The following is a 22,002-nucleotide window of genomic DNA, read 5'->3' on the forward strand; positions in this document are numbered from 1 at the left end:
AAGAATCTTTTGAGGAGGAGACAGTAATCATTGAGACAAATACTGCTGATAGGTCAAATAAAATGAGGGCTGAGAAATGACCACAGATTAAGCAACATGGAGAAGATGAGTGACCTTGAAAATAAATCCTAATTAAGTGGGTAGAGGTAGAAGCCTAATTAGATTGGATTCAAGGATGAATTGGTTGGTAAGTGGGATGTGAAAAACATTAGGTGTGCAGTGAAAGGTAATAAGTGTAAAGTAAAAGGTATGAGATGTGAAGTGTGACCTGGTACAATATTGACCCTAGACTTTGACAAACTTAACATACTTTCCTAAGATCAAGAACAAGGCAAGGATTTCAGCTTTCACCATTTCTATTCATTGTACTGAGGGTCCCAGCTAATGCAATAGGTAAGAAAACAAAAAGCATATAGATTGTAAAGAAAGTAAAGTCTTTATTGATAGACAGCATGAGTGTCTATGTAGAAACGCCTAAAGAATTTACCAAAAAAGCTACTAGAACAAGTAAACTTAACAAGGTCATAGGATACAAGGGCAACATTAAAAAATTATATTTCTATATAACTTAAAACCAAAATTGTAAACCAAAAATTTAAAACACCAATTACAGTAACATCAAAAAACTGTGGTCATATTGGACTAGGGTGTGCTCCCAATCCAATGACTGGTATACTTACTTTTTAAAATTAATTTATTTTTTTGTTTTATTTTTAATTGACAAATAATAATTATATATAACATATATTAATATTTATGGGGTACAATGTGATGTTTTGATACATATTTTCATTGTGAAGTGATTAAATCACACTAATTAACAAATTCATTGCTACTCTTTTAGCAGTTTTGAAATATACAATGCATGATTATTTACTATGTCACCATTCTGTGCAATAGATCACTCAAACTTATTCTCCTGTCTAACTGAAATTTTGTACTCTTTGGTCAACATCTCACCTTTTCCTCTTCACTCCTCTCTTCCAGCTTCTGGTAACCACCCTTCTACTCTCTACTTCTATGAGTTTAGATTCCACATGTAAGTGAGATCATGCAATATTTGTCTCTCTGTGCCTAGCTTATTTCACTTAGCGTAAGTCTTCCAGGTTCATCTATGTTGTCAAAAATACCAGGATTTCCTTCTTTTGTAAGGCTGAATTGTGTATATACACACTACATTCTTTAATCCATTCATTCGATGATAGATACCTAGGTTGTTTCCATCTATTGTGAATAATGCTGCAATGAACAGGGAATGCAGATATCTCGTCAGAATACTGATTTCAGTTCCTTTGGATGTATACTCAGAAGTGGGGTTAGGATTGTTGGATCATATGGTAATTGTATTTTTAGTTTTCTGAGGAACCTCCATACCACTTCCCCGAATGACTGTATTAATTTACATTCCCACCAACAGTACACAAAGTTCCTTTTTCCCCTCCACCCTCACCAACACTTGTTACCTTTCAAAATGACTGGTCAAGAACACCGGTGGCCACCAGAATTTGAAGGAAGCAAGGAGAGACTCTACCATAGAGCCTTCACAGGGGTCCTTCTTCCCTAGAACCCTGGGACACCATGATTTTGGACTTCTAGCCTCCAGAACTGTGAAAAAATAAATTTGTGTTGCTTAAACTATGGAGTCTGTGATACGTTGTTGTGGCAGCCCTAGAAAACTAATACAGTAATTCAAGGGGAAAGAATAATCTTTTCAACAAATGGTTCTGGAAAAATTGGATATGCATATGGGGAGAAAAAACTGAACCTTGGCCCTTACCTCATACCATGAAAAAAAAATTAACTCAAAATGGATCTTAGGGTGAAACAATAAAGCTAAACTATAAGACCTGGAGAATAAGGGAATTTTTAGAGAGATGAAAGCGTTTGATATCTTGATGGTGGTCATGGTTACATGACTGTATATATTTGTCAAGACTCATCAAACTGGTGGATTTTGCAGGTGTGGTGGCCAAGTGGTAAGGCGTCAGTCTCGTAAACTGGCAGATTTTATTATATGTAAACTACACTTCAATAAAGCTGATTTTTAAAAGAAAAATTAAAGATGTTCTCTCAAGGCTAACAAAAGCTAACCTGAAATAATTGGCCAAGAATGTTTATAGTTTGTGAATCACCTCAACGAGAATGGAACAAGAGGAAAATTACAGTGAAACTGTAACCCATTGATTCGGTAGAAGCTCTCATGAACCTCAGAAACTTTCCTTTCTGACTTATTTTACTTGGTAACTTCCACTGCCTTCAACAAATAATAGTACTTAACCTGGGTTTACAATAGGAAAATTATTAATAATTAAAGTGAATGACTACTTGATTTTCATGATTCAAATTCTTTTTGAATGTCCACCCTCTAAACTCACTAATAGTATTATAAGTAATGACCAGTGAGAGTTTATTGTGTAAACTTTTCAGAAATTTTCCTGGACATACTTAAGCCTATACACGTAATATATTGAACCTTATAAAATTGCCATTCTCATAGATTAGAAATTGCCAAATATTGGCAACTTCATATGGCTCAACCAATATATCCTCTCATTTATGCACATGCTACCATACTTTATATACTCATACTCTTTATAATTCTCTATTTCTCTTTATAATATATAATGTGGCCATTTTGCCATATCAATACATACAGCTGTACATCATTTTCTAAATACCTGCATAATTTGCCATTGCATGGATGTACCACACTTTATTTAACCAATTCCCTTGAGATGGATATTTAACTTGTCTTTTGTTCTCTTGGTTAATATAGCTGAATAATCACAATGGCTGTTGTCTTCAAACATGAAAGCTTCAAGCTTCCATCTTCAGTCTACTGATATTTCTACAGAAACAACAGTCACTTGGGTTTGTGGGTTGAGTTTCTGTGTCTCTCTCAGTTGTTGAAATTCTCAGATACCCACACAACAATGAAAAGTACAGGAAAATCAATTGTATTATTAAATGTGGATGTAGACTCAAATTCATCCAAGTCTTTCTAATGTTAAAGATGCCATTGAGTTGTAATCTTTGTTATTCAGGTTAAAAATCCCTGCCACAGAGAATTATTATTATTATAATTATTAGACTGTTCCTATTTACAGCTTTGCCTTTTATCAATGCTATGTTACTTCCCTAAATAAAAAAACTCTGTCCCATTAATGACAACATGGATGAATCTGGAAGACATTGTGCTAAGTGAAATAAGTCAGGCACAGATATGACATGATCTCACTTACGTGTGGAATCTTAAAAAGTTGAACTCATAGAAGTAGAGAGTAAAATGATGGTTATCAAAGGCTGGGGTGTGAGGAGGGAGGTAACGGAGAGGTATTGATCAAAGAGTGCAAAGTTTCAGATAGGAAGAGTAAGTTTTGAGATATATTGCACAGCAAAGTAACTATGTTCAATAATAGGCCAGGCGCGGTGGCTCACGCCTGTAATCCTAGCACTCTGGGAGGCCGAGGCTGGTGGATCGCTCAAGGTCAGGAGTTCTAGACCAGCCTGAGCAAGAGCGAAACCCTGTCTCTACTAAAAATAGAAAGAAATTATCTGGCTAACTAAAAAATATATATAGAAAAAATTAGCCGGGCATGGTGGTGCATGCCTGTAGTCCCAGCTACTCGGGAGACTGAGGTGGTAGGATCGCTTAAGGCCAGGAGTTTGAGGTTGCTGTGAGCTAGGCTGACGCCACGGCACTCACTCTAGCCTGGGTAACAAAGCGAGACTCTGTCTCAAAATAATAATAATCATAATAATGTATTACATATTTAAAAATAACTAAGTAAATTTCAAATATCTCACCATAAAACATATTAGGTAAGCAAGGCAATGGATATGTTGACTGGCTTGATTTAATCATTTCATATTGTATACCTATATCAAAACATCACATTGTACCCCATAAATGTATACACTTTTGATTTATCAATCAAAAAATATTAATGTTTAAAAGTGTTTTAAATAAAAGCCTGCAGAATAAAAATAAAACTTCCCTTGGCATTCAAAGTCCTTTGCCTCCAACCCCAATGTAACTTTCCAGCCTTGGTTCCCCTCTACCACGGAAGTTCTATGCTGCTATTCCTTTTACTCAGGATGTTCCCTCTGTTTGGAATGTCCTTCCCTCTTAGCTCCTCCGTGGGAAATCTGCCTAGGGTCACAGTACACCTGAGATGCCACTTCTCAATCCTCCCTCTCCACCACCCTTCCAGCCCCATGGTATTTTTGTGTGTGGTTTTTAAAAATATAATTATATACAATGCAAAATGAGAAAGACAGGGTGGGAGACAGAGATTGGGAAAGATGATTTTAGAACATTTTCTTGTGTGTAATGAGTGTGAGTCCCATTTTGCCATTTTCCAAGTGTCCAGAAAAGATCCTAATTGATTTTCAATTACTTCCTAACACCGTGCTGAGATGAGCCCAGAGGGGTCACTTTATCCAGGTTTATAAATACTAAATATAATGTGTCCATCTCTAGAGCCCAGCTCATCATCCTTTGAAGTTTCAGTACCGTACTGACAATATTATGACATGTCATGCAGTAAAGTTGGCCTTGTGTATATTTCTCTCCCTCGCGAGTTTATAAACAGGGCCCTTGAAGGGAGGGATTTATTTTAATCATCTTTGTGTCCTGCCTCAGCTCCAGCTTCCAGTTACTCAGTGAAAACTGTACAAAACAGACGTTCACAAAATTAGTGTGAAATGAATGCATAGGTGATGCATGAATGGAGTTGAACTTAAAGGGCGATTTCATTAGCAATGTTTATGACAGCGCCATCTTTCTCCCCGACCAGCTGACGGGCTCTGTGCGAATCCACCGCTCCTGGTCCTCAGTTTATCCCTACCATTTGGCGCACAATAAGCGTGGGAATAATCTCTGTGTCCCCTGGAATGAGTACTTCAGCACATCAAGAATAGAAGAAAGCACAACAATGCAAGGCAAACGGAAGCGAGCTGCCTAGGTGAGGCTGTGTACGGGGAAGTGCAGGGTCCGCCGGTCCCTGGGCGAGTGATAAAGAACAGCAATCCCCCAGGTGATCCCTGGGAACCGCGGGTGACGGCCGGTGACGGCCTCTCCTCCGCGGCGGTAGGGGGCGCTGTGGACTAGCGGGGCCGTTGGGTCCGCGCGGCGCCGCTCTCTGGGCGGAGTAGGGAGGCGGCAGACGGACCTGCGGCAGGCCTGCTTCGGCCGCCTCTCCGGCCTGGTCTTCCTCGGCGTCTGTTTGCTCGGTTGGGCACCATGGGGAAGCGGGACAATCGGGTGGTGAGTGCTCGGCGGGGAAAACAATGGGGCGACGTGGGGCTCGGCGGCAGGAGAGCGGGACCCCTCGTTTTTCCCGGCCCGGCCTGAGGGCCAGCGGCGTCTCTCCGACCTAGGGCCCGAAGACCCAGCACCCTCCACCAGTCCCAGATGCGCGTGCGCTGCGCACGCAGTTGGCGCTTTCGGGTCCCCAACTGTCTCTCGCGCCCTCCTGGTTCCTCTTCCCCCATCCCGCCGCTCGCTCTGCTGTGTTCCCTGGCTCCCTTCCCTCCAGCACCCGGGCCAGCATTGCGCACTTCTTAGAGCCACAAGGGCTCAGGAGAAATCTCTCAACCCTGAAAATAACTCCAAAGTCTAAGGCCCATGGAGGAGGCGCCGGGATTCACCCCCTCCTCATGGTCGTCCCCCCCGCCCCCCGCCCCCGGGTCTGTTCCCTTCTCCTCTTGCGCACCCAAGTGGAATGGACGTGCTGAGGCCTCGACGCAGCCCCCGCTTCTGGGGCCCAGCAGGGAGCCCCGTTCTAGCGACAGGTGTGCTCTCGTTTGAGAACCGGGATCACAGCATTTGTCTTCCTGTGTCCAGTGCCCAGTACTGCCTGGCACCTGGTAGACCCTGCGGAGGAATGAATGGCGTGAAAATAGGTAGCTTCGGAGTCCGACACAGACAGGAGTGTCAGTCTTGGTCCCTCGGAAGTTAAGCGACCTAGGACAAGTTACTCTTCTTCTCTGGGCCTCAGTTTCTTCCTTTATAAAAGGAAGTTGTTATCATCCCACAACCATGCAGAATAGTTGGAACCACAAAAGGCAAGATGTATGAGCAATTGTTTGGCATGAAAATTACTACGTTAGTAAATGAGATTGAAAAGAGAAGGTACTTTTGACAGGTGAAGATGGGAGGAAAGCATTCCAGATTGCTGGGGGACAGTAGTGGGGGTGATTTGAAAAGCCCAGGTAATGAATCAGATAGTATGGACGATAACGTAAGAGAATAGCAATAAGATTAGATTGCAGCCTGACAGTTCCAGTTTTAACCATTGAACACCAAAATGAGAAAGATGCACTTAAAGCTAATATACTGCATTTAATGAACTAGCTTTTTTTTTTTTTTTTTTTTTTTTGTTGAGACAGAGTCTCACTTTGTTGCCCAGGCTAGAGTGAGTGCCGTGGCGTCAGCTTAGCTCACAGCAACCTCAAACTCCTGGGCTCAAGCGATCCTCCTGTCTCAGCCTCCCGAGTAGCTGGGACTACAGGCATGTGCCACTATGCCCGGCTAATTTTTTCTGTATAGATTTTTAGGTGTCCATATAATGTCTTTCTATTTTTAGTAGAGACGGGGTCTCGCTCAGGCTGGTCTCGAACTCCTGACCTTGAGCAATCCACCCGCCTCGGCCTCCCAGAGTGCTAGGATTACAGGCGTGAGCCACCGCGCCTGGCCTGAACTAGCTTTTTTATTCAGCAATTACTTGAGGGTGTGCACGTGCACTAAAAGAGCCTTTTATGAAATGATGACATTTTCCATCTTAAAAATGTAGTTTTGTTATAGTCTTTATAATCGATAATGTCTTGCAACCACTGTGGTAGTGAATCTTGATTACAAAGTTAAGGAATTTTCTTTTCTCCTGCCTGCCAGTAAGACCTTGTGATATCTTGATTGTCATAGAGTCGAAATGGTGTTATGCAGGAGCATCCTTAGGTTTGGGGTGTTTAGAGTGTTTGGCCTCTTTTAATGCCCTTGGGCCTTGAATGTTTAGAAATCACCTGATTTGGGGTGCAGTTTTATACCGAGGCCTAAGTTCATTTTGCTGGAAAAAGAAAGTCTGGGTTTCCATATCTCTTTAAAACATTTGAAAAACTTAAGTTAGCTTCATTTACGAGAGCATTGTGATAACTGCGCTCTGCTTACTACTATTGGTATGCTATCGTGGCACAAAGTGTTCTCCTAACATTTTGTTTGCACTTCAAAGATTGTGGGAGATTAAAAGGTAAAAGACACAGTTTGTCTAATTCAGTCTCCTCATTGCGTAGAGGAGAGGATGAGACTATTTAAACTGCAACCAAAACTTGGGTTAGCCGACACTCAGTTCTGTACATCATAATTCTTAATTTTTAAAGACTTAATTTTTTTAGAGCAATTTTAGGTTCACAGCAAAATTGAGTGGAAAGTACAGAGGTAACCCATATACCTCCTGCCCCGCACATGAATAGCCTCCCTGTTATCAACATCCCCCACCAGTGTAGTACATTTGTTACAATTGATGAACGTACATTGACACATTATCACCCCCACAAAAGCCATAATTTAGGCTGGGCGTGGTGGCTCACACCTGTAATCCCAGCACTCTAGGAAGCCGAGGTGGATGGATTGCTTGAGGTCAGGAGTTCGAGACCAGCCTGAGCAAGAGCGAGACCCCATCTCTACTAAAAAATAGAAAGAAATTATCTGGCCAACTAAAAATATATATAGAAAAAATTAGCTGGGCATGGTGGTGCATGCTTGTAGTCCCCACTACTCGGGAGGCTGAGGTAGGAGGATCGCTTAAGCCCAGGAGTTTGAGGTTGCTGTGAGCTAGGCTGATGCCATGGTACTCACTCTAGCCCGGGCAACAAAGCGAGACTCTGTCAGAAAAAAAAAAATAAATAAAAGCCATAATTTACATTAGAATTCACTCTTGGTGTACATTCTTGGAACAGGTTTTTGTTTTTAATTATGGATATGTAATAGTTGCATATCTTTATAGGGTGCATGTGATGTTTGGATACAGGCATACAATGTGAATTAATCAAATTTGGATGATTGGGATATCCATCACTTCAAGCATTTATCATTTCTTTGTGTTAGGAACATTCCAATTTCACTCTTTTAGTTATTTTAAAGTGTACCCTACCTTATTGTTGATTATAGTCACTTTGTTATGCTATCGAATACTGAAATATTGTTCATTCTATCTGATTATATTTTTGCACCCATTAACCATCATTCCCCCCTCCACCCTTCCCAGCTTCTGGTAACCATCAATTGTTTTTAATACATAGCTCCCACATGAGAGTGAGAACATGTGAGATTTATCTTTCTGTGCTTGGCTTATTTCACTTAATATTCTCCAGTTCCATCCATGTTGTTGCAAGTGGCAGCATTCCATTCTTTTTTGTGGCTATGTAATATTCCATTGTGTGTATGTACCACAATTTTTTCTTTATCCGTTCATCCATTGATGGACACTTTTGTTGATTCCAAATCTTGGCTATTGTGAATAGAACTGCAGTAAACATGGGAGTGCGGATATCTTTTCTTTATACTGATTTCCCTTCATTTGGATATACCCAGCAGTGGGATTGCTGGGTCATATGGTAGTTCTATTTTCAGTTTTTTGAGGAACCTCCATACTGTTCTCCTTAGCGGGGGTCCCCAACCTATGGTGAGTTGTATAATTATTTCATTATATATTACATTGTCATAATAATAGAAATAAAGTGCACAATAAATGTAATGTGCTTGAATCATCCCGAAGCCCCCTCCCCATCTGTGGAAAAATTGTCTTCCATGAGAACGGTCCCTAGTGCCAAAATTGGGGATTGCTGCTGTAGTGGTTGCACTAATTTACATTCCTACCAACAGTGAAGGAGGATTCCCCTTTTTCCACATCCTTGCCAGCCTTTGTTATTGCCTGTCTTTTTTGATAAAAGCCATTTTAACTGGAGTGAGATGATATCTTATTGTAGTTTTGATTTGCATTTCTCTGATGACTAATGATGTTGAGCATTTCTTCATATATCTGTTGGCCATTTGTATGTCTTTTGAGAAATGTCTGTTCAGATCCTTTGCCCATTATTTAAACAGATTATTTTATTTTTTTCCTTATTGAGTTGTTGGAGCTCCTTATTTATATATTCTAGTTATAAGTCCCTTATCAGGTGGGTAGTTTGCAAATATCTTCTCCCATTCTGTGGGTTGTCTCTTCCTTTTGTTGATTGTTTACTTTGCTGTGCAGAAGCTTTTTAGCTTGATGTGATCCCATTTGTCCAATATTGCTTTGGTTGCCTGTGCTTTGGGGATATTACTCAAGAAATCGTTGCACAGACTAATGTCCTAAAGCACTTCTCCAATGTTTTCCTTTAGCAGTTTCATAGTTTCAGGTCTTAGATTTAAGTCTTTAGTTCATTTTGATTTGATTTTTGTATATGGTGAGAGATAAGGGTCTAGTTTCATTCTTCTACATATGGCTATCCAGTTTTCCCAGCACCGTTTACTGAAGAGACTGTCTTTTCCCCACTGTATGTTCTTGGTACCTTTGTCAAAGGTAAGTTCACTATAGATGTGTGGATTTATTTCTGAGTTCTCTATTCAGAACAGTTTTTTTTTTCTTTTTTTTACCTGAACAGTTTAATTCCCAGGATTTGTAAAAGGCTTTTAAGTTCATGATAGCCGCCCTTGTGCCTGTTGTTTTCTGGAAGTTTTCTTCTTGTTCTTTTCTGTTACTTTGTACCCTTTAAAATAGATGTATCTTCTAGATAAAAATAGATAATCAAAGTACGAAATGAAATTCAGCACATTGTGTCTTTAGCAGTTTTACTGCATTGCTCTTTTTGTGCCTGCCCACATATTTATCCCCTTGAGCTCAATTTGCCATCCTGAGTTTCAAAAACAAAATCATTTTCTGTTACCCAAACTCACGCAGCAATTTGGAGCCACACACAATTCTAGTTATTTATGAATATGAATGTTTGATTTACAAGGTCATGGTATTTAAAATGATTAAGTCATAGTGAGATGTTTTAAGAAATTGCACAATTTCTATATATTAACTAAATTTTAACCACACACCTAATGTTAGGAGCATTATTTTTCACACTGATGCATAAGTGAAAAGGCTCTTACCTTTGTAAAATAGTTACTTTTTTTGTTTTTGAAATCTTTCTGTTTTGCATTGTAAAAAAAAAAAAAAGTATTGTTGCTTAATGATTAAGAGCAGACTTACAGGTATAATCCTAGCACTCTGGGAGGCCAAGGCGGGAGGATGGCTTGAGCTCAAGAGTTAGACACCAGCCTGAGCAAAAGCGAGACCCCTGTCTCTACAAAAAAATAGAAAAATTAGCCAGGTGTGGTGGTGCATGACATAGTCCCACTTACTCAGGAGGCTGAGGCAGGAGGATCACTTGAGCCAAGGAGTTTGAAGTTTTAGTGAGCTATGATGACACCACTGCACTCTAGCCAGGGCAACAGAGCAAGACTCTGTCTCCAAAAAAAAAAAAAAAGGTAGACCATCAAGTGTTGTGCATGGAGCCTAGTACATAAGATGCACTTAATAAATATTACTGTTATAATTGAAATAAGTCATGGAGATATTTGGAGTATACTTAAGCAGATTGAGGATGGTGTTTATGATTAAAAGCTTAAAAGTAAGCCTTATTACTTCAGTGGTAGCTCATGTAATTGTGCCATAAATTGCCCATAGTTAGTGCTAGCTATTTATGTGAATACTTTATTATTTTTCCTTTGAAAAGTAAACGTAAATAAGTTGGTGTGTTCTTTGGGAAAGCAGTTTGACGGTAGACATTAAGACACAAAAACATTAGTGTACTGTTAAGATAGATGAAAATTGAAGACTATATAACATGGTAAATGTTATGATTTAAAAAAAAAATTAGAATGGGCAGGGCAGAGAGGTTCATGCTGGTAATCCCAGCACTTCAGGAGGCGGAGGCAAGAGGACGGCTTGAGCCCAACAGTTAAGGATGCAGTGAGCTGTGATCCCGCCACTGCACTCCAGTCTGGGTGATAGAGTGAGACCCTGTCTCCAAAAAAAAAAATTAGAACGAAAAATTGCCACTGTTATATTTGTGAATTTTTACATAAGGACAATTCAGCTCTGAATTGATGTAGTGGTACTGGGATTGAATTTTTCTCATTTTGTTTACCTTTTTCATTAATGTAATGCTTATGCATATCTTTTTGTTGTTGTTTTCTCTTACACATGGTAATGTTATTTAAAAATTTTGCTCCAGTGTATGAATAATGGATGTGGATGTCTCCCTTCATATTTTGGCGCACATGCATCCAGATTTTTAAATTTTTATAGTTATTTATTAAAATGTTTCTTTATAAAGTGATGAGCTGCATTTATAACAGGAAAAACAGGAAATGATGTACAGAGATTACCTGATTGGTGCAGTTTTATGTTTGTCTGATGTGGGCATCGTTTGGCAGCCTTCAGCTTGGGATTGGCTGAGGGTTCGACTACTATGATTGGGTGAGACTCAGTTGCTTCGTTAAGAGGGTGTATGCTTAGGTTACAACTCACCACATATCATGATAGCTACAATCAGTTCACTATATATGGAGGCTGCTTTGAGCCAAACAATTCAGTTTATAGTTTAACAATATGAATAATGCTCCTGTTTTACAAGGGTGAACTTAGCTTGTATGTTGTACTTCCAATTTTTAGGATTGTCAGTGTTGTTAGTTGGGTTAACAGTTCCTCTATTTCTGCTTTTTTTGTTTGTCATACTTCCACACCAACTGATTGAAATGCTCAGCAAAGATGCTTGAATGAAATATTTGAAGGCATAACAGTTTACAAAAAAATAGAACTATCTGCCTCTATCTTTAACATTGTATTTGACGTGCACATCTTGCCCTGATTCTGTAAACATCCATGACATTAGGAGCTCTAGCATTTGTTCCTGCTTGTAGAAAATTATATCAAAAGTTTGTCTTTTTCATTTCAAGTAATTATATTAGGTTGTGTGCATTGAATGGAAATAGTTCTAAGTGTGTGTTGTTTATGCTGGTTTTATATTGTTTGCTCTGCCAGAGAAATCTTGAAGTATATAAGTTTATTTGTTATGAAGTTGGGAAATGTTGGTCATTTTTACAGATTTGGTTAAACAAAATGCAGCAAATACACTGTTTCCTTTTACTTCTTTTAGAATGTTACATATTAGGTGTAAGGCCTTAAAATCGACCTTGATAGTAGTCATTTTCAATCAAAATTCTTTTTGGTTAAAAAGTAGAAGAGTTTTATACGTCCTTGTTGTCTTGAATTAAATTTGGGAAAACCGAATATGAAGATCAAGCGGTTGAGACTCAATTAAAGGCCAGATTTTACATCTGCAGCAAAGAGAATTTTAAGAAAATAGCACATGAGCCAGGCATGATGGCTCACCCCTGTAATCCCAGCACTTTGGGAGGCCAAGTGGGGGTGGCTTGAGACCATGAGTTCAGGACCAGCCTAGGCAACATAGTGAGACCATGTCTGTACAAGAAATGAAAAAATAAAAATTAGCTGGGCATCGTGGTGCATACCTTGTCATCCCATGCTGCTATGAAGGGTAAGGCAGATTGCTTGATCCCAGGAATTCAAGGTTGCACTGAGGTATGATTGTGCCACTGCACTCCAGCCTGGGCAGCAGAGTGAGACCCTGTCTCTAAAAAAAATCTCTTTGCTAAACACTAGAATTAACAAAGAAGACTTTTTATTTTATCTCAGTATGTTTTTGAAAAAATCTTTAAAATGTGTTTTTCTGCTATAGTGATTTTAGATACAGAACATAATTTAATTTTTCGTAGTTTTTTTTATTGAGCTAAAATATACATAACAAAATTTACCATTTTAACCATTTGTAAGTATATAGTTCAGTGGCATGAAGTATATTCATAGTGTTGTGCAGCCATCACCATTGTCCATTTAAGTCATCCCAGACAAGAGCCTCTGTACCCATTAAACAGTAGTAAATCCCAATTTCCACTTCTCCCCAGTCCCTAGTAACCTCTATTCTAATTTCTGTATCTATGAATTTGCATTTACTAGGTACCTTATTATATAGGTGGAATCATGTATTTGTCCTCTTGTGTTTGGCTTATTTCATTTAGCATGTTTTCAAGGCTCTTCCAGGTTGTATATAAGAATCTCATTCTTTTTTAAGGCTGAATAATATTCCATTATACATATGTATACCACATTTTGTTTATCTATTCATCTGTAGATGGACATTCTCATTAGTTCCACCTTTTGGCTGTTGTGAATAATGCTGCTATGAACATTTGTGTACAAGTATCTGTTTGGATTCCTCTTTGCAGGTCTTGCTGGATCATGTAGTAATTCTATGTTTTTAACTTTTTGAACAGCTGTTTTCCACAGCAGCCACACCATTTTACATTCCCACCAGCAATGTGCAAGCGTTCTAATTTCTCCACATCCTCACCAACACCTGTGATTTGGGTTTGTTTTTTTTATAGTAGCCATCCTAATGAGTGTGAGATGGCATCTCTTTGTGATTTTGGTTTGTATTTCCCTAATGACTAGTGATGTTAAACATTTTTTCATGTACTTATTGGCCATTTACTATGTACCTTCTTTGGAGAAATGTCTGTTCAAGTCCTTTGCCCATTTTTGAGTTGGGTTATTTGGGTTTTTTTGTTGTTGAGTTGTAGAGCTTTTTATACGTTCTGGATATTAATCTCTTATCAGATAGATGATTTGCAAATATTTTCCCATTCTGTGAATTGTTTTTTCACTCTTTTGATAGTGTCCTTTGATGTATAAACCTTTTTAATTTTGATAAATTTCTATTTTTTCTTGCCTGGGTATATTTTTTTTATTTTTTTAAATGTATTTATTTTTTTTAAAGACAGGGACTCATTCTTTCACCCAGGCTGGAGTACACTGGTGTGGTCTACCTCACTGTAACCTTGAATTCCAGGGTGCAAGCAATCCTCCTGCCTCAGCCTCGCAAGTAGCTAGACTATAGATGCACACCACCATGTCTGGCTAATTTTTAAATGTTTTTGTAGAGACAGGATCTCACTATGTTGCCCAGGCTGGTGTTGAACTTCTAGGCTCAAGCAATCCTCCTACCTTGGCCTCCTGAAGTACTGGGATTAAGCATAAGCCACCATGCCCAGCCTAATTCAAATTTTTGATGTTAATAATTTGTGAATAAAATTGCCATCAGTATGGCACAGTATTTCCTAGGATAGAAGATGTAGTGGAATTAGCAATGAATTTAGAATTAGATCTTCTTTTAACTTTTTTGAAATTGAGTTATTTGCCAGTGAGCATAGTGTTATCACCATTACAGGGTTATTGTGCTTTAGGACAAAGTACTATAAAGCCATCAATAGGTAAGAGGTATCATTATTTCATCAAATCTCTGGAGAAAAACACATTTTCTATGAAATAGTGATATTTTTTATCTCCCAAACTTTCAAGGATTAATGGAGGGTTAAATTTATTTTTTGTAATGCAAAGTTGGTTAGTCAAATTATTCATGCATTTATAACAAAGATTACTTGGAAAGTAAGTGAGCTTTTGCATTTTTAATGGTTACTTTAATGGAATTAATTTTTGTTCTTTCTTCAAGGCCTATATGAACCCAATAGCAATGGCCAGATCAAGGGGTCCAATCCAGTCTTCAGGGCCAACGATCCAGGATTATCTGAATCGACCAAGGCCTACCTGGTATTTGTGAAACAGTTTACCTATTTATAAGCTTTTTATAAACTTCTTAAAGTTTATTCTTAAAACTTTTATTGATTGCCAAGCAATTGCCAGATAACTTGCAATATTTCATATGTGCTTTCTTTTGAGTATACCAAACACATATAGAACTATAAAACAAACATTTGAGAACCCACCGACCAATGTAGCTAAAGCACTGCCAGGCAACCTTTTCATACCAGTCTCTTCTCTATCCCCTAAAAGACCTTAACCTTGCAGTGTTCTAAGCTATTTAAAATAATGGGTTTGAATGATCTTGCCTTTCATTGAGGTGTAACCAGGTGTTAGGAAGAATAATGTTCAGCTTTGTTTCTGGTTTTACCTCCTGGATTTTCGATGAATTAGAAAAACTCATTGAGTGGCTCTGATTCCTTATAAATAAAGCATCATAGCATGGGCCTTGTTATTTTTTAGTATGTCTTCCTTATTATTAATACCATACTCCTAAAGCAACATATGACAGGCTTCAGAGCTGTTAGCTTCAGAATCCTAAGTGCACCTGAAAGCTGGGCAACTGTGGTAAAGATGTGCTTATATAGAATAGGGACTGCTTTTGAGTTGAGTAGGAAGTAAGCCTTGTCCACCCGTGTGCATGAGCGCTGTTGTTAACCATTGCAGCATACCAGAAAATAAATTACTCCAAACAAAGTATATTTTATCTTTAAAATGGGGAGAGGGAATGAACTTTAAAGGGAAATGCCCAAGCAAGTATATTACATGTATGTCAGATGTCTTCAAGACAGCCCTCAGGTTGGATAATTCATAGAAGGACTCACAGGCACCTCAGCAGATAGTCAAAATCATGGTAAGATTTATTACAGTGAAAGGATACCAAGCACGATCAGCAAAGGGGAAAGGCACATGGAGCAAAGTCCAGGGGAGACCAGGCTCAGGCTTCAATGGGTCCTCTCCTAGTGGAATCACGTAAGATGTACTTAATTCCCTCACCTAGGAGTAATGATAACACGTGAGATGTTGCCAACCAATGGAAGCTGATTAGAGACTTAGTGCCCAGGGGTTTTATTGAGGGCTGATCAGCCTCTGTTTGTCATGTACCCAAATTCCAGATTCCCAGAAGGAAAGCAGGTATTTAGCCTAAACTACATTATTTGTACAGTTTAGGCACAGTGAGCTGCTCTGATCAGGGAATGGTAAGAAACCACCAAAATCCAAGTTCTCAGATGCCCATCTAGGGCCTATCTTGTGAGTAGGCCTTTCTAAGAATAAGCAGTCAGGTGTGCTGTATCAGCTCGTCTCTGCACATGTCGGGTTCATTATAAAATGAGAGATTAAATAATGGAATATAAGAGTTCTGTCAGATAGACCTTAGCTCACTCTAATACTGAAACTACCAGCTTAATGACCTAAAATGGGGGTACATACTATCTTTTCTCACAGGGTTGTGAGGATTAAATGGAAATTTATTTAAAATGGTACCTGTTGTAAGCTCTCAGATGTTTGGTGTATTGGCTGTTATAATCCATGTTTAGAAGAGTGATTAGTGTTGTCTAATAGGCTTTATTATGAAATTTATTTACATGGATACGAACAAAGAAATTTGAAATGTATCAACATTGGAATGGAGATCTATGAGAATGTTAAAGTTTATTTATGAAATTTTTTTGCCTTATTTGTAAGCATGCATCTAATTTAAATTACTTGAAACTTTATTTGTATATTCTACTTTTTAAGGGAAGAAGTGAAAGAGCAACTAGAGAAGAAAAAGAAAGGTTCCAAGGCTTTGGCTGAATTTGAAGAAAAAATGAATGAGGTTTGTAAAAAGTACCTTTTTAAAAGCTAGACTAATCTTTTTTCTTATAATAAAAATGAAATCATCTTATGTTCCATTTTTTAGTAAACCAGGAGTTTGGTTAAGGGAGCTCTGTATTTTAGAAGTATTATTGTTATATTGAATACAAGTTTGTACGTAAATGTATGCTTTCTTTAAAAAATAGAAAATAACCATCTTATAATTTAAATCATCTAAATTATTTTAAGTTCTTACCCTGTGCTCCCCACCTACCCTGGGATTTCCATAGTGATGTTTGCTTCTTATTGTTGTTATTTTCAATACTTGCTATTACTAGTTTGTTAGATACAACTCAGGCCAGGTGCAGTGGCTCACACCTATAATCCTAGTACTCTGAGAGGCAGAGGAAGGAGGATCACGTGAGTTCAGGAGTTCGAGACCAGCCGGAGCAAGAGCGAGACCCCCATCTCTACTAAAAATAGAAAAATGAGCTGGGTATCATGGTACACACCTGTATTCCCAGCTAGTCAGGAGGCTGAAGCAAGAGGATCACTTGAGCCCAGGAGTTTGAGGTTGCAGTGAGCTACACAGTGTGAAGTATGGGGGAACAAGCATGGAGCTCCTTTTCTATACCCTTTCCAGGGCTGCCAACTTCATGGCACCAAGAAGTGTTTACCAACCTGGAACCTCTGATGTTTGTTTTGATTACAAATGTATATATGGTATTTCAGCCACAATATAGACCAATTGAACTTTTACTGGCTGGAAAGAGAATCTAGCCGTCTTTGTTGAAAAGAAAAAAGGTTTTAGCCTCAGGAATAATCCCTACTCCTCCTCTCAGTATACAGTGGAGAACCTCCAACCTTTAATATACTCTTTGAAGAGAGCCATTAGAGGCTCCTTTGGTGATAGGGTCAAGGATTAGCACGTGGATATCTTTTGACTGTAATTAAAAGGTGAGATAGATGAGAGGAAGTAAAGGATAGAGGGAAGGAAGCCGTGGTTATTTCTCTATACTAGGTGTATTAGAAGGGGATGGATAGCCTCTGATGGTGTTTATAACCTTTTTGCAGAACTGGAAGAAAGAACTAGAAAAACACAGAGAGAAATTATTAAGTGGAAGTGAGAGCTCATCCAAAAAAAGACAGGTAATACCATTTTTAGTTTATTGCTATTCTTAATCTCATAGTTGGATTTTTATAATAATGCTGTATACTGCTATTAAGAGATACATTTGAAAACTCGTATCACCTTGTTTAGACTTAGACTTTTATTTGTTTCCATTTAGAGAAAGAAAAAAGAAAAGAAGAAATCTGGTAGGGTGAGCAAAAGTTTTCCATTTTTCTAAATGTTATAATTAAAAGCCTACAAAAAGTAAGAGCAATTAATTTATTTAACCTGTACACTTAAGATAACTTAAAACTCTAGATGAGTCAAGGAACCTGAAGGTCCTTTGGTTGTGATGGGTGGTTTTGTTCTATCAGTGATAAGAAAGTGTCACCCTCCTTATAACCTAGTAATTTTTCTGTTGCTATTTAAAGAGGAAGATTGATGACTATTATTACCACACATGCTGTCACTTTGTAGAGCTTTTATGTGGCAGGGGGGCGGGGGGGGCAAGTGTGACATTTTACATTTTAATGTTTGTGTCCTATGAATATGGAATCTGTTTCTCAGACAGTAGGTTAATTTCACTAAGTATTTAAGAGACTTAGTAAAAGAAAAAAATTCCTGCATCTCACAAGCTTTAATTGTTTTGTGCTTGGTCAAGTATTCATCTTCTTCATCAAGCTCTGATTCTTCCAGCAGTTCTGAAGATTCTGAAGATGAGGTAAGGTTTGCTTATAATAGTTTGTGAAGTAATATATCTAATTTCCTTCATGTCAAAAAGAAACCCATTGTGAACTATCTGTTAGAAATGTTTACTTCGAGGTTTTGATCAATTATTTGTAACTTAGAGCACCGACATGAATAAATAACTAGATATTTAAATATTGGTTTATAGTATATTTTTTAGATTTTTAAATTTGTTCATTTAAAAATATCAGAAGAAAAAACAGATTTGAAAATCTAATATGTTATTTGACTAGATGTTAGGGATTGCATGTGATTCAAATCACTTGACTTTTTTTTATAAAATAGAAAAGTGGTATGTTACAGTTTAAATATTAATTATTAAGGAAAACATATATATTTACAAGGTGGTCCTTTCATTCAGTTTTGTTCATTGATAAAATTTTGATATCAATAAAATGCACAAATTATATTTTTGAAACAGAAAGCCAATTGTTTCTAAAAATGTTTTATGTAGGATAAGAAACAAGGGAAACGGAGAAAGAAAAAGAAGAACCGTTCACATAAATCTTGTGAAAGCTCCATGTCAGAAACTGAATCAGACAGTAAGGTAAAATTATTTAAACTATTAACATTTTGGATAGCAAGGACATTTAAGTTTTTTTAGTTCTTCCTGTCTTAAATTGTTCTCAATTTGGAAATGAGATTCAGTCTTATTTTTGTAATTTGATGTTCTGTGCCACTTAATCGATGTGCTTAATACTTTACATGTGATATTTGATAATTCTCCAGGACTTTCATATATATGTTTCCATGTCTCCACATGTTCATGACAATTTCCATTATTTTCCCCATTTTCGTAAAGAGGTAATAGTTCAGAGAAAAAATATTATGCTTAAGCTAGTATTAGATTTGGGGGTGGAATTTATATCTTGTAAATGTCTAGTCCAGTGTCCTTTCTATTGTACTGTACCTAAATTTGTTCTGTACTAACCAGAATTGTCAGACACATTTGGCTCTCAAACTTCGGTGATCATAAAAAAAAGGCATGCAGTTCTTGATAAAAAATTTGATTTCTTGGGCCTTGCCTCCAGAGTCTGATCAGGCTCAGAAGTCTACATTTTCAACAGATGCCCCATGTGATTCTGATACATGGGTGTCTGTGGACCACAATTTGACAAACATTATACTAGAGTCTTAGGAAACCAAAGCAACTATCTGGATTTTATAGCAGATATCTACTGGCCCCATTGAGGTATCTTTTGGCAAAATATTTGTTGTCTAGAAAGTACTCAGTAAATGTTGGTTTCCCTTTGTTTTTTAAAGCAGAAGAGCCAGTCTCATAATAATGATAGCTAACGTTAATTGATTGCCTACTATGTGTTAGGTGATGTGTTAAATCGTTTAACCTCAAAAACCCTAGAAAGTAGTTATTAATCCATAAGGAAACTGAGGCTTGAGGAGATTAATAGCTAGAACCTAAGGGGTTCAAGAGCAGAAATTGTCGCCTCCCCACCTGTTGCGGAGAGTAGGGAAATGAGATTGGTAGATGTCTGAGCTTGATGTGAATTAGAACTCCAGTGCATGTGACCATCACAGGCAAAGATAGGCAATGGCATAAAGTCCTATTTTAAGATAAACCATGACAGTATTACAGATAATATCTGTCAACTGAAAAAAGCCAAACTCTGTAAAATAAAGAGATTTACTCTGAGCCAAATTTGAGGACCATCACCCAGAGCCACGCCCAAGAGGCCTTGAGCAAGTGGACTTGCTGGGGCTGGGTTACAGTTTGATTTTATGCATTTCAGGGAGACAGGGATTACAGGTAAAGTCATAACTCAGTATTTGGGAGGCATACATTGGTTTGGCCAGAAAAGGTGGACCATCTCAAAGGGGGGGTGGTGGGGGGGGCTGTTACATGTTATAGGTGGGTTTAAAGATTCTTTGGCATGTAATTGGTTAAAGACTTGAAGCTTTGTCTAAAGGCTTGGAATGTTTTAACATAGTTGCTGTTCATCAGAGATAAGCCACCAGACATATATTTGTTGTGTAAATTGAGGACCTGTAGGTTTGTCTCGCATACCCTTAGGCCTGTTAATGGGTTACAAAGGATGTCCCCAAGAAGGGAGGGGGGCATGATAAGGCATGTCTGACCTCCTTCCTCCTGGCAGGCAATTTAGTTTTAGGATATTCCTTTGGCCACTAGGGGGTCCATTTAGTCAGCTGGTGGGAGGGTAAGCCTTAAAATTTTATTTTTGTTCACATATCTATCATTTTAGGAGTCCATAAATTTGATATACAGCCAGATAAATGAAGAAGCTTGTTTGCTTACAAGGGAATATATATGTAGCGTACATTTCTCTTACATTTTCAGAATAATATGCTGGGGTTGGAGTAACCTTTTTTAAGTTACAGAACAAATCGCTTTTTTGGTATTTTTGTTCTTGTTCTATAATGCTGTAATCTTTACATTTAAAATTTGTGTGTATATATGTTTGTTTAGGATAGTTTAAAAAAGAAAAAGAAGTCAAAGGATGCAACTGAGAAAGAAAAGGTAACCATACTTTTACATTGTCTTAAGATAGTCTATTATATGATACTTAATTGACTTAAAGAAATTAACAATAATGTGTACCCTTTTAAGAGACTTATTTCTTTTGCTTTTATGAATTGAGTGTTGATTTAAGGACATTTTTAATTGGGATTCATTATTGAAAGTAAAAGATCAGAAGAGTATTCTGTGGAGAGTTTGAATTTGTGTAGATTAATGGATTCTCTCAAATTAAAAATACAGAATAATGGAGATTGTACTTTTCCTTTGTTTTCTCAAGTCATTTTAAAGAAGGCCCTTTTAATTAAAGAACATAGACTTCTGTTTCTAATTGAGTATGCTATAGGTAAATGTTAAAAAAATCTTTTTACTATTGTGAGTAGATGTTTTATCTTCACTTACGACTTCTCTGTAGTTAATGCAGAATTTAACCCTACCTCCATTTCTGATTTACATTTTAAATTATATTTTCTGGTTAGTAAAAATAAACGCCTAAAGAAAGCAATTACTTGTGAAAGAAAACGACAAACCAGTGTTACCATATTTTACTCAGTCTTTTTTAAATCATTATATAATTTTTTAAAAATTGAAGTGAAATTCATGTAATATACTATTGACCACTTTAAAACTATAGTTTGGTGGTAGGTAGTGGTATTTACACTGTTGTGCAATCACCACCTCTCTCTAGTTTCAGAACTTTTTCATCACCTCATAAAAACACCCCATACCCATTAAATACTCCAATTCTACATTCCTCCTCATCCTCTGGCAACTAGGGATAAGCAGATTAGAATCTGCTTTCTGTTTCTATGGATTTGTCTATTCTGGATATCATACAAAAGCAGTCATATGATATATGACCTTTTGCGTCTGGCTTCTTTGAGCTAGCATAATATTTTCAAGTTTCATCCAAGTTGTGGCATGTATTGGTACTTCATTCCTTGCTTGTTATGGCTGAATAATCCATTGTGTATGTATATATACACACACACACACACACACACACACACACTATGACTTGTCTATCCATTCATTCATTGATAGGCATTTGGTTTTGTTTCTGCCTTTTGGCTATCATAAATAATGCTGCTATAAACATATTTTAAACATGTATATATTTCTGTGTGGACATATGTCTTCAT

The 22,002-nt window shown here is 37.7% G+C and overlaps 1 protein-coding gene across 1 annotated transcript in view; it reads left to right on the plus strand.

Moving 5' to 3' along the window:
* Positions 1 to 5,191: 5,191 nt before the first annotated feature.
* FAM133B (family with sequence similarity 133 member B) overlaps positions 5,192 to 22,002 on the plus strand; it is a 28,574-nt gene continuing 11,763 nt past the window's right edge. Inside the window, exons 1-8 of the mRNA XM_069462073.1 lie at positions 5,192 to 5,269; positions 14,626 to 14,723; positions 16,455 to 16,533; positions 17,586 to 17,660; positions 17,801 to 17,833; positions 18,284 to 18,343; positions 18,824 to 18,916; positions 20,813 to 20,863. Of these exons, the coding sequence (XP_069318174.1) occupies positions 5,246 to 5,269; positions 14,626 to 14,723; positions 16,455 to 16,533; positions 17,586 to 17,660; positions 17,801 to 17,833; positions 18,284 to 18,343; positions 18,824 to 18,916; positions 20,813 to 20,863 (513 nt within the window). The 5' untranslated portion in view covers positions 5,192 to 5,245. The remainder of the gene's footprint in view (positions 5,270 to 14,625; positions 14,724 to 16,454; positions 16,534 to 17,585; positions 17,661 to 17,800; positions 17,834 to 18,283; positions 18,344 to 18,823; positions 18,917 to 20,812; positions 20,864 to 22,002) is intronic.

The sequence above is a fragment of the Eulemur rufifrons genome, chromosome 29 (genome assembly GCF_041146395.1).
Source record: "Eulemur rufifrons isolate Redbay chromosome 29, OSU_ERuf_1, whole genome shotgun sequence".
NCBI lineage: Eukaryota > Metazoa > Chordata > Mammalia > Primates > Lemuridae > Eulemur > Eulemur rufifrons.